Source organism: Panthera onca, chromosome D3 (assembly GCF_046562875.1).
Source record: "Panthera onca isolate mPanOnc1 chromosome D3, mPanOnc1 haplotype 2, whole genome shotgun sequence".
In the NCBI taxonomy this organism is placed as follows: Eukaryota; Metazoa; Chordata; class Mammalia; order Carnivora; family Felidae; genus Panthera; species Panthera onca.
The window spans coordinates 9,457,695-9,469,992 of record NC_138350.1 but is presented as its reverse complement, the minus strand read 5'-3'; the positions used below and the strand labels follow the sequence as shown (position 1 = coordinate 9,469,992).

The 12,298-nt window shown below is 56.1% G+C and overlaps 1 protein-coding gene and 1 long non-coding RNA gene across 5 annotated transcripts in view; both read left to right on the top strand.

Annotated features, from left to right (window-relative positions):
- Positions 1–3: 3 nt before the first annotated feature.
- LOC132665389 (uncharacterized) lies at positions 4–5,229 on the top strand. The gene is made up of 3 exons (XR_009604110.3): positions 4–133; positions 1,248–1,301; positions 4,992–5,229. It is a non-coding gene; the product is annotated as an uncharacterized LOC132665389 (long non-coding RNA).
- A 2,554-nt stretch (positions 5,230–7,783) lies between these two features.
- The window catches only part of RASAL1 (RAS protein activator like 1), a 30,002-nt gene continuing 25,487 nt past the window's right edge, over positions 7,784–12,298 (top strand). The window contains exons 1-3 of one of the 4 annotated variants that reach the window (XM_060612357.3): positions 7,784–8,345; positions 8,592–8,639; positions 9,122–9,327. In XM_060612357.3, the coding sequence (XP_060468340.1) occupies positions 9,263–9,327 (65 nt within the window). In that variant the 5' untranslated portion in view covers positions 7,784–8,345; positions 8,592–8,639; positions 9,122–9,262. Of the gene's footprint in view, positions 8,346–8,591; positions 8,691–9,121; positions 9,328–12,298 lie in introns of all 4 variants that reach the window. The other 3 variants (XM_060612354.3, XM_060612356.3, XM_060612358.3) reach the window with 3 other exon arrangements.

Sequence of the window (12,298 nt, the reverse complement as noted above, 5' to 3'; positions counted from 1 at the left end):
GAGGCCTCAGGAGTCCCTCCTGGGAGGGGAGAGGGCGGGGGGCCGCCCAAGGCCGGTAGGGCGGAGAGCAGACTCTGCCTATTCCAGAGACGGCTTTAAGTCCCAATGTAAACTGGGGTGCAGTGGAGAGGAGGTGGGTCCTTCAGCCAAAAATTTACCCATTTGGTGCCGCATGTCTGGTCAAGCCTCTTCCCGGCCGGGTGGGATGGGACGGGACGCCTCGATCATGGTTGTAACGGTTAGTTGTCTGTTCAAAGAGTAATTATTGGGCACCCACTGTTTGCCAGGTCCTGGGCAGGGCTATTCACTCCCTGGCAAAGTGCCGAGGGCCTACTACGTTCCATCCCTCCGAGGGTCAACACCTTTTGCTGGGGATGGGGCTACCCTGGCCCAGTCTCGTGGAGCTCCCAGTGTGGTTAAGGGAGATCAGCACCACCCAGGGGAGGCCGGGCTGGAGGAGCCCCAGATTTGGGGGATGGGGAGGAGCTGACATACCTTGAGCGATTACTGTTGTTCAGGCACTGTGCTAAGCGCTTTCTATGCAATGTCTAAGTTAATTCCTAAAAACGGCACCCTGGGGGACGGTATTAGAGAAAAGCGCCCAGACCAAAACTGCAGATACCCATGGGTCCTCCACCCAGAAATAATACACGCTAGCATCTCATCGTCTGTGCTTTCGATCGTTTTATTTTTCTATTTTAAGTAATTTTTTTCATGTAAAGAAATATATTTTCTCATTGCAGAATAACACTGTTAGGAAAAACCATGCTTATAATGCCTACATTGCTTAAAGCAACTCCTAAGCATTTTGTCTGAGCACATTTTTATTTATTTATTTGTTTGTTTGTTTGTTTATTTATTTATTGTTTATTTAAATGTTTATCTATATTTGAGATAGAGACAGAGCATGACTGGGGGACACAGAATCGGAAGCAGGCTCCAGGCTCCGAGCTGTCAGCACAGAGCCCCACACGGGGCTCGAACTCACAAACAGCAGGATCATGACCTGAGCCGGAGTCGGACGTTTAACCGTCTGAGCCACCCAGGCGCCCCTGAGGGTATATTTTTAGAAAGGAGCTAAAATAATGTACATTTTCTCTTGAATCATTTTGCATTAAATTGCACATGTATCTTTCTGCATACGTTGACGTGAAGTTATAAGCTACACGACCTAATTTTTTTCTTGGTTTAAAAATATTGAGGTATAATTTACATAATGTAAAATTCATTTTTTTTTTCACGTACAGTTCTATGGGTTTGGCAAATGCAGAAAGTCATGGGTCATCACCGCCACAGTCAAGGTACAAAATGTTTCCATCACCCCCAAAAGTCCCCATGCTTCTTCATAATTAACCCTTGTCCCCACCCTAGCCCCTGGCAACCGCTGACCTGCTCTCTATCCTGATAGTTTTGCCTTTTCCAGAATATCAGAAATGGAATTCTATTCTTTGTAGCCTTTTGAGTCTGGCTTCTTTAACACAGAAGTGTTCATTTGAAATTCATTCCTGTTGATGGGTGTATCCATAATTCATTCTTCTTCATTGCCGAGTAGTATTTGATTGTATACCATGGTTTGTTTATTCAGCCTCCCGCTGGGTCATTTCTGGTTCTGGGCAATGACAAATAGAGAGCCTGTGTATTCGTGGACAGATTTTTGTGTGAACATAAGCTTTCATTCTGCTCTGTATAAATATGTAGGAGCAGGATTGCTGACTCATATGGTAAGTATGTGTCTAACTGAAAAACTGCAAACTTTTTTCAAAGTGGCTGTACCAGTTTTAAAAAAATAAGTTGCTTTTTTTAAAGTGTATTTATTTGGGGGTGCCTGGGTGGCTCGGGTTGGTTGAGAGACCGACTTCGGCTCAGGTCATGATCTCATGGTTTGTGAGTTCGAGCCCCGCGTCGGGCTGTGTGCTGACAGCTCAGGGCCTGGAGCGTGCTTCGGCTTCTGTGTCTCCCTCTTTCTGCCCCTTCCCAGCTCACGCTCCGTCTCTCTCTCTCTCTCTCTCTCTCCCTCCCTCAAAAATAAAAAAAATTAAATAAATAAAAAAATTGAAAAAAAATTTTAAGAAGTAATACAGACAGATCCCATATCCCTCCACCCGGTTTCCCCCGATGGTTCCATCTTGAACCTGACCGCACAGTATCACAACCAAGAAATTGGCATCGATACAATCCACAAGCCTTAATCAGATCTCCCAGTTTTACATGCACTCATGCGTGTGTGTATTTAGTCCTATGCAAAGTTATCACATGTGGACCCCAGTGACGGTCACCGTCAAGCTGCAGAACGTTCCTCGCTGGGATCCTTCATGCCGCCCTTTGATAGCCAGGACCCCTTCCCTCCCTCCTGCCTCCCTAACCCCTGGAGACTATTTATCTGTTCTCCATCTGCATAGTTTTGTCACGTCAAGGATGTTACCTAGGTGGAATTGTACAGTATGTAACCTTTGAGGCTGGCTTTTTCACTCCGCTTTGTTCTCTGGAGACCCTTCCTACTTGCTACATGCATCAGCGTTTATTCTTTTTGATCGCTGAGTAGCCTGCGGCGGGATGGATGGCCACAGTGCAACCATTCAGGTAGAAGGACATTTGGGTTCTTGGCAGTTTGGGGCTCTCCCGAATAAAGCCGCCGTGAGGATTCACGTCCCGGTTTTTGCGTGAACGGAAGCTCTCACTCCTCTGGGATCGATGCCCGTGAGCGTAACTGTTAAGGAAACCGCCATAGTCTTTTCCAGAGTGGCGGTACCATATTCCCACCGACAATGCACGAGTGATCCGGTGTTTTGTTTTGTTTTTTCTTCATCCTCGCTATTCTCGCCACTTTTGTTTTAGCCATTCTGATAGGTGCAGTGATGTCTCCTTGTGGTCTTTGCACTTCTCTACTGGCTGTAATGATGAGGAACATCTTTTTGCGTACTTCTTTGCCATCTGTGTCTCCGCTTCGGCCAAATATCCGTTCCGCATCTGTCGCCTGTGTTCTAATGAATTGTTTTTAGCCGCTGGGTTTGGGGAACTTCTTTATATATATTCTAGATACACGTCTGGATGTGCCAGATAGACCTCTGTTGGGTATTTTCTCCCAGGCTGTAGCTTGTCTTTTCAGTCTCTTCACGTGGTCTCTCGCAAAGAACAGTTGTAAACGTTGACGGTCCGATCTGCTGCTTTTTCCTTCGTGCGACGTGTCACGCCCAAGGCGGGACTTGAACTCGGCCATCTGGACGTGGAGCCCACCTTCTCAACTACAGCACTTCAGATACCCTCGAGCCCGTCTTGGATCTCTCCCTCCTCAGGCTCCATTCCCTTCCTTTCCTGTTCGGAGGGTGTCCTCATCTTGAAGCTGCTAGGCGTCCTTCCCTTTTTAATCTCTATTCCCTTAGAGGCGGTTTGTTTGGGTGTGTCGGGGGGGGGAGGGGCGGGAGGACAGATGTTTATTGAGCACTTACTCTGTAGCAGGCACCGTGTGAGGACACAACAGTGGTTAAGGCAAATCCTGCCCACGTGGGACATACAGGCTGATGGGGAGGTCAGAGGCCTCAAATGACTGCAAATATGTCATTCTGCTCTGGAAGGCCTAGGGGAAGAAGCCCAGGGTGTAAGGAGCAGGGAGGGAAGCCTCTCTGAGAAAGTATCATGTGAACCCAGACCTGAAGGATAAAGAGGGGTGAGAAGAAGAAAGGAAAAGTATTCCAAGGAGACAGAACAGCATGCGCAAAGGCCCCGAGGCAGGAGGATGTGGCTTCTTCCTACAAGAGAACAAAGGTCTGTCTGTCGGTGTGCAGAATTCAAGGATGATGGGATGGGTCAGGCTAAACCCCTCCATGCCCCAGGCCTTTGCATTTCTGCTTTAAATGGAGCGTTGCTTCCAGGTCCTCTTGGGGCTCCCCTGCCACGCTGCTGAGGCAGAGGTCCCAGCCCCCCTCCCCCCACCTCTCTGTCCCCTTGGCCTGGGAGATGGGTTGGGTCGGGCTGCTGAGTGACAGCAGGACACAACTTCTAGGCTGGCCTTGCCCTTGGCCACAACCCGTAGCTCTGGAAATATCCACTCTCCCCGCCCCCAGATCTCATGCCTGGGTGGCCTCCCCCTGCCTACTTCTCCATTCCAAGGCAGGGGTGGGGAGGCCACCTTAGGGAGAAGGGCCGAGGAAGGAGGAAGCAGGGCGTCAGACTGGCAGCCGGACACCGTGTTTCAGGCTGTGGGGGGAGGGGACCTACTGCTTCCTCGGCAGCCAGCCCACAGGAGGGGTTTGGGAATCCTGCCCACTCCTCCCACCGCTGCCTCCTGTCCCACGTGGCTCTCTGCCCAGAATCGTGCCCCGCGATCACAAATGGGGCTTTGTGCTCCCGAGACAAAGAACGCACTCCTCACCCCCAACCTGGGCCCGGGTTTGTCCGCCTTGCCCCCAGCCTTGGCCTCAGAAGGGATGGTGCCACTTCCAGGAGGGGAAACTGAGGTCTGGAGGGGCAGACAGGTCTGTGGAGCCAGAGGAGGGGTCTGTCCCCGGTTTGGGGGCGGAGGTGTAGCGGAGAGGGGGTAAGTCAGCACTGATTAAGCTGCCACCCTGGGCGCCGCGGGGAGAAAGGAAGTAAAAAAATAATATGACTATTATCACGACGAGAGAGGCCAGATTCCAGCCCTGGAGGGGAACAGAATTCTGTTTAACCCAGCGAGTGCGTTCTGAGTCTTTCTTAATGTGCCACGCGGTGTGGGAGGCGCGGCATGAATCAGACATTGTCCCTGACATTTAAGAGATAAGACGAGTGTGTAAAATACCACCAAACAAGCGAACAAGAGACCAAGGTCACCGAACGGTGCCAACAGGCAGGGGTGAGGGGAGTGGAGGGGGGTGGTCGTGGCTGTCTTCCCAGCTGTCTTCCAGGGCTACCCGGAGGCCGTGCGCCAGCCACAAAGGCCAGCAGTGCCTTCAGAAACTGGAGGGCGCACGCATTATTTTTCTGATTATGAAAGCAGCGCATGTCATCATGTCTAGGAAAGCCCTGGAGCTCCTGCCCCGCTCCGATGCCTGATAAACATCTGCGGACCACTTCCTACCTCCTCCCAGGAGTGATTTCGTTAGCCGCCTGCTACTTTTGTCAGTTCCCCACTCCACCGAGAGCCCCAGGAGAGCAGGGCTGGGCTGTTTTATACCTCGCTGTATCCCCACTGCCTGGGACACGGCAGGCACTCGATACGGATCCGTGGAGTAAAAAGAATATTATATATATATATATATATATATATATATACATATAATATTTTGTGGCATCAGAATCATGCTGTATAGATGGTCATGTTTACTGTGTTGTCCCCATTACCTACGTTTTCTTTTTCAGCCTTTTTCCCGTCTTTGAGAACATCCGTTTTAACAGCTTTGTAGTAGTCTATGACATTGACCTGACATTGTCTATCCTTTGTTCACCGCACCCCCCACCCCCCTTAATCTTGATTCAGTTGAATCAGTAGGACATAGACAAGGAAACAGGTAGAAAAGGGAGTGGAAGGGCTTTCCTGGTGGAAGGAACAGACAGGGCAGGGGCAGTGTGGGGTGGGGTGAGGGGACGTGACTGAAATCTTAAGAGTGTTGAGTTCGGGAGCGGTGTGTTGTTAAACTGACCCCTCCCCCCCCCCCCCCCCATTGTAGCATTTGCCAACCTGCATGGTATAAATTCTCCCACCGTGGACGATCTCAAGTTCCCAATGTGGCATGGCTGAACAAGGAGTCGGAAAGCCATGGGCACAGCCAGCCCTCAGGAGCGGTCACCAGTGCCCAGGCCCGGTCCCTCCTCTGACATGAGAAGCTCTCTCTGCTGTGTTTATGAGCTCTCCCTGGGCTCCAGGCTCAGCCTTTCGGATGCAGTGGGGGGCGGGGGGGGGGGGGACTCAGCCAGTTCTGGGCGGTAGGGCCCATCAGGGTCCAAGAACCTGACCTTGGGACTTCTCTTATCAGATTTTCTCCGCTGAGATGCAAACTTCCAGATTCCCCCTGCTCAGCAACCTGCAGCCGCCCGCAAGTGTGGCTGTTCCATCCCTCCCTGGAATTCGGGGTGGGGCCTGGTGTCCCACGGGCCACATCCTCAAGATCCAGCCTCAGAACTCAGCCACCCAGTGGGGCTCAATGTCAGGCACAGCAGGGGGTCAGGAGGTCCCATGGGCACTTACTGAGCCCTTGCTGTATGCCAGGCTGTGCTAAACACCTGATGTTTTTTCCATCCAGTCCTCACACCCAGGCTATCAGGTGGGTGCCATTATTATCCCCACTTTACAGATGAGGAAACTAAGGCCCCCAAAGGGTAACCCACCAAGAACACCCAGCTCAGAAGTGTAGGTGCCAGGACGCAGTCCCGGGTTGGCTTGGCTGGATGCTAACACCTCTGCTCTTACCTCCTGAGCTCAGCATTTCTTCCCGCTGATGGCTGTGGCATGCATCCCATGGGTGCTAGACCATGTAGACAGTGAGCAAGGAGATGATCATGGGCTTAGAGGAAAGGGGAAGGGGAGGAGGCTAACCATTTCTCAAGCACCTACTCTGTGCCAGGAATGATGCCAGGTGCCCTCCACCGCCTCTTGATTACCTCTCACAACAGCCCGTGAGAAAGGTGAGCCCCTTGCACATGACAGCCCAGGCTTGGGTGCTCATGACCCACGCTCCCCTCTCCTAGCTGGGTAGCCACCAGTAGGTCCCACACTCCTCTCGGCCACCGTCACCCGCTGGCCCCTTGATAGGAGCTGCCCTGGGGGACCCCAAACCCTATGCCAGTTTCAAGTCAAAGCTTCTCACAACAGGAAGTGGCCAAGCCATTCGGAAAGTTTGAGGTCTGTGGCCACAGCCCCAGGCGCATTTCAGGGTCCAATGCCGGATACTGGACAGGTGACAGAGTTAGCTCCCTGGCGGCCTGGCTGGCATAGTCCGTAACCTTCATAACCCCCCTGGGGGCCTGGGGAGGGGTGTTCGGGAATGTGACTTCCTGCTCGGCTCCGGAAGACTGGCCGAGATGGCTGGTGGCAGTTTGGCTGGCATCCCAGGTGGCCCAGGACTAGGTCCCTCAGGTTCCATCAGGGGTCCCTGGGGGCTGGATAGCCTGTTTGAGATCTCTGCAGGGTCTCAGAAGAAAAAGCATTAGCCAAAAGCTCCCCCCCTAGGTGGGGGTGGGAAAAGAGCCTGTCTTGAAGTAGGTCTCACGAAGCACGTACCGGTTTCCCCTGGTGAGGATCGGGGGTGACCGGTAAGGCTCAAGAGTGGGGAGGGTGGGTGTTTAACACTCCCCTGGGGCTACTACTGCTCTGGATCCAACCCTGGATCACCTCTCGTACCCCGCTGTAGGATGTTGCAATACTTCTAAGCCCGGCTAGACCCACATCCCAGATGGGGTAACTGAGGACCTGTCTTTGGAGGTTGCAGGACTCAGCAGATCGTGGCCAGCTGGTGGGGGGAGAACTCCAGGGATCTGAATCCCTTACCAGCCCGGCTGGAGTTGTGGGTGGGAAGTCAAGGAGGGAGCTTGGGAGGCGGATGGCTACTCCGGTGGCCGGGCAGGGCTCCCCTGGTCCCACCGGTCTGGGCGTTGGCTGCTGCAGTCATTCGGTGGGGGCCTTCCCATTGGTGCCCAGCCCTGGGCTGACCCAAGTGAGTCAGGCCTGGTGCCAGCTCTTCCAAGAACCCTTAGGCGGGTAAACAACAAACTCCTGGCGGGGGGGGGGGAGGCGGGGGGAGAATTGGGGGGGGGGGTGAGAAACGGTGTGTGTCAGGCGCTGCCCCGGGACAGGCTCTTCCTGTCACATTGTTTCAAATGTGCTTTTCAAACTGCAAGTTTTAAGACTTGAAAAATGTACCAACCTGAAGCTGAGGAGCGGAGAAAAGAAGAAAGCCTGTGTCTGGGGTGGTAGGGCATCTTGGAAGTCTTCCTAGGAGGGCTGATGTTTTGAGTCATGCCTCGGAGGACAAGAATAACGACAGCAAGCCCCTTCTGGATGCGCCCCTTACTGTTCTGAGACCTGTGTCTGCTGCTTCCACAGGTGCTTTATCTCACCTAATTCTCGCAAGGCTCTGGGAGCCAAGTTCTATGTTATTCCCATGGAGCAGATGAGGAAACCAGACCGAGGCGCAGAGAGGCTAAGTGACTTGCTCAGCGTCACGGCTACCAAGTGGTTGAGTCAGGCTTCAAACCCAGGAAGGCAAACCAATTACTGACCGACGCCTTCATGGGCCGTCTCATCCCTCTAACCTGTTTCTTTATCCATAAAATGGGGGCAACGGGGCAACGGTACTCAGTGCGTGGAATCATCACGGGGACGGACGACGACGACAGACTGCCTGCAAACCGCTTAGAACAGCGCCTGGCGCACAGTAAGTGTTCCAACGATTGGGGACGACTTGTCACCGCTGTCGTGGTTGTTATCTTCAGGCCTCCCCTCCCCCTCCGGCCGCGGCTGCCTCCCCCGCAGTGCCAGCCCGTGACGTGGGAGCTGCCGCTCGCACAGCCTGGGTTTAATTGGAAACTAAACGACAGGGAAGGGGATGTTCGAAGCCCCTCCCTTGACTCTGAACGGAGCCCCCCCCCCCCCCCCCGGGAATGTGCGACTCCCTCTCTAGCGACGCCTCCCGCCGACCGCGGGTACTGCTCCCGGACAGGACACGGAGGTGCGATCCAGGAGGTGGCGCCGGGATGGTCGGCAAGGAAGGGCCGGGGAGGTGCGAGTGTGTCGGAGGGAGGACAGGCAGGGGACCTACTGTGTCTTCTGGGCCCCATGCCAACTCACCGCGAGCCAGCGGCCACGCCCGCCGTGGCCGTGGGCCGCCCCCCACCTGGCGGTCCCAGCCTCCGCGCGCCCTGGTCTCCGCCGCCGGTGCGCTCAGGCGCGCTTGGCTGGGGCTCCGGCAGAGGGCGCGCGAGGGGGCCCGGGGACGGGCGGGGGACACGCGGGAGGCGGGATTGGGGGGAGGGCCCTGGGCTGCCCCTCCGCCCCCTGCCCGCCCTCCCGGAGCTCCAGCCTAGGAGGCGAGAGCCGCCGGTGGCCCCTGCGCGCTCTGTCTCCTCCGCGCACAGCTCCTACCTGTAGAGTCCGAGGGGCGCCCCCTCCCCGGACACCTATTCTTCTCCCTCGGAAACCTCCCCCCCCCAGCTACCCGCGTCTCGGACAGGCGGCGCTGGGTCCCCGAGACAGGGCGCCAGGCTCGCAGCTGCTGACATGTAGACGCCCCCTCCGCGGTCCAGCCTCGGCGCCTGGGCACCCTTCTGCCCGTAAAGTTTGGGGCTGGGCGCCATGGCCAAGAGCAGCTCCCTGAACGTCCGCGTGGTGGAGGGCCGGGCGCTGCCTGCCAAGGACGTGTGAGTACCCTGGGGCGGGTCACGGGTGAGGGGCGCACCGGACATGGGATGGGGCGGGGGAGCACCCGTTCCGCATGCCAGGGAGGGTCGGTGACGTGGGCAGGGGCTTCTTGTCTAAGACACAGTGTTGGGGCAGATCCGCCTTCACGGGGCGAGAGGCCCCATGGCCAGCGCTGTCCTAGTGGGAGGGGGTGACCAGACTTAGCAGACGCCCCACCCTGCCCCCAGGAAGAGGGATGTCTTTGTTCCTGGGATGTGCTATTGGAGCGGGGGGGTTGGGGGAGGGTCTCTTCCTTAGTGCCGGCAGGTGCGGGAGGTGGGGCTTCTCCAGGCCTGGGTGGGTGCCTATCAAAGGAAACCTGGGAAGGAGGCCCAGAGGGCTGGGTGGCCTCAGCATTCTTCTGTTCGCATCTGGTGGTATCAGGTGGCCCATCAATCAGGCCTGAGGGAAGCTGGGGTCCTCTTAACCCAGAGCCCTGAGCTCCCCAGCTAGGAGTTCCCTGGATGCTGAGCGGCTGGAGGGGGCACCCCCTCCCGGGAGCCCCCTCCCCAGCCAGGTGTGATGGGGCAGGAAGACCCTTGGGCTCCCCTTAGTACCGGTCCGGTCCTTGGCTACGCTTCCCCCAGGGCTGAGTCAGCAGTTGCCAAATCAGCAGAACGGCAGGAGGGGTCCCCCTCCTGCTTGGCCTGGAGCCCAGAAGGGGCTCTGAGGTGTCAGCACCTGGACAGGTGTGGGATCCTTGGCAGGATATCAACTGTGTGACCTTGAACCTTGTTCCTGTTGGGTCTCCATTTCCCACCAGGGCATAGGAGCTCTGGCCAGGAGGCGCCCAGCCCCATGCAGCCGTGGGGGTGGGGGACCTGTTAGGATGTCTCCCGTGGCCAAGGTGAGCGGAGATCTGGATTCCGAGGCTTTGCCCAAGTTGAGGTTGGGGCTTAGCTATGCCCTGACTCCCCCAGCTGTGGGTCCCCAGTGAGGAGTATCCTGCCTTTGATTTCGCGAACCTCGCCCCTCCCCAACCCTGGGCTGCTTAGAACAGTTGTAACTTCCCCTCATCCTCATCAGCCACCCCAAATAAACATGCACCTGACATAGAAGCAGAGCGCTCGCTGTGTGAACGCAGCATCTGGACAAGCCCCTGCTTCCCTCTTTCTGGGACACGCTCTCAGAGCCTCCGAGAATGAGATTCTGGAACTGTGGGGGCAGCGGGGCTAGAGTGGGGGCCTGGAAACTGCTGGAGGGCTGAGGGGGGCCCCTCCAGAAACCAGGCGTCCATCTCACAGTCCTGAACGAGGGCCATGAGGGAGTGGGGGGCACCGCCCTGGCCCCTGGACGTGCCTCGTGGGGCTCCTTCTGCCTTTCCTGCGGAGGAAGTTGACTCATACCTGGTTCCTACATCTCTCGGCCACGCCTCCTTCCCCAAGTTCCCGGGCCAAGGTGAGCCCCAGAGCAAGGGGGGGAAGGAGTCACTAAGCCCTCATTGGGGATCCAGCCACCCTGCCTCAGTTTCCCTGGCCGTTGACTCCCTTCATCAGAGAGGTTCTCTTCAGAGCATGCTGGGATCTCCAAGCCCACGGAGACGCTTAGGTGGGATGTGTTCTCTCTCGTCTCTAAGAGAAAGGGCCCAGACTCTTCCTGAAGCCTCGTCAGGTTTGAGGGCAGCGTGCAACCTGACTCTGGAGAGGCCTCAACTGATAATTCTTGAGTATTACTATTATTTTTTTAAGTTTACTTATTTTGGAGAGAGACAGCGAGCACAAGTGGGGGAGGGGCAGAGGGAGAGGGAGACACAGAATCCGAAGCGGGCTCCCGGCTCCGAGCTGTCAGCACAGATCCCGACGCGGGGCTCGAACCCACGAACCGCGAGATCGTGACCTGAGCCGAAATCGGACGCTCAACCGCCCAACGGACTGAGCCGCGAGGCGCCCTTGGGTGTTACCATTATTACTGATAGCAACTATGAGGCTTCCTCCGGGCCAGGTTCTGCACTTAACATTTTCTGTAGGTCCTGTTAGCAATTCCATTTATAAATGGGGAAACTGAGGTCCAGAGAGGCAAAGTCTCTTGCCCAAGGTCACACAGCTGGGATCTGAGCCCTGACCGCTCCCACGTATAAACCAAACTGGGCAGGCAATGGCTGAGAGGACTTCTTTCCCACACTTGGGTCGGGGCAGGGGCCACGGGAGAGGCCAAGGGTCTGGAGAGATTGAGGGTCGAGGGGCAGCCTCCTGCCACTGCCGCCTCCTACCTGATGGGAGCCTGATAAGGCCCTTGTGCGTCAGAGCTGTGGAGCTGACGTGCGAGCCTGGCTCCCAGGAGGGGCCCCAGGGTCATGTCTGGTTGACAGAAGGGGGCGTGTCTCCCGGCTCTTTGCTCCTGGGATCCCAGCCAATCTTCCTCCGAGTCTGCGGTTGGGGAAACTGAGGAAGGGGACTCCACTTAAAAGCAGCTCGAGGATAGAGAACCCAGGGAGAGAACTGAGATACAGGGGTTAACCCAGCCACAGGCATCCAGGGCGGTAGAACCAGGTCGGGAAACTGAGGCTCGAACCCAGTGCCTTTGAGATAGATTCAGAAGGGGAGACTGAGGCCCGGGGCGCTGCTCGGAAGGGGGTTCGGAAGTAGAACCCAGGAAAGAATGCCGGGACACAGGCCACCACCCAATCTGAGGTGTTCAGGGATAGAGGCCAGATAGGGAAATGCAGGCACTGGAGCACCCACACAGAGGGAGTTAAGAGAAGGAGTCCAGAGAGGAAACTGAGGCACAGGGAAGGATTCATCCAGCAGATAAGGCTCAGGCTGGCTCCTGGTGGCCAACATCCCCTTCTCTGAAACCCTGTGGTATTTGTGGATTAGCGACGTGCTGAGCTGGTTGGGGGTGGCAGGGAGAGAGGGTGGGGGCTGGGACATCAAGAGAGGGGGCCACCTGGGGAAAGGATTGTGAGGTGGGGTGGAGGTGTCATCGGTTAAG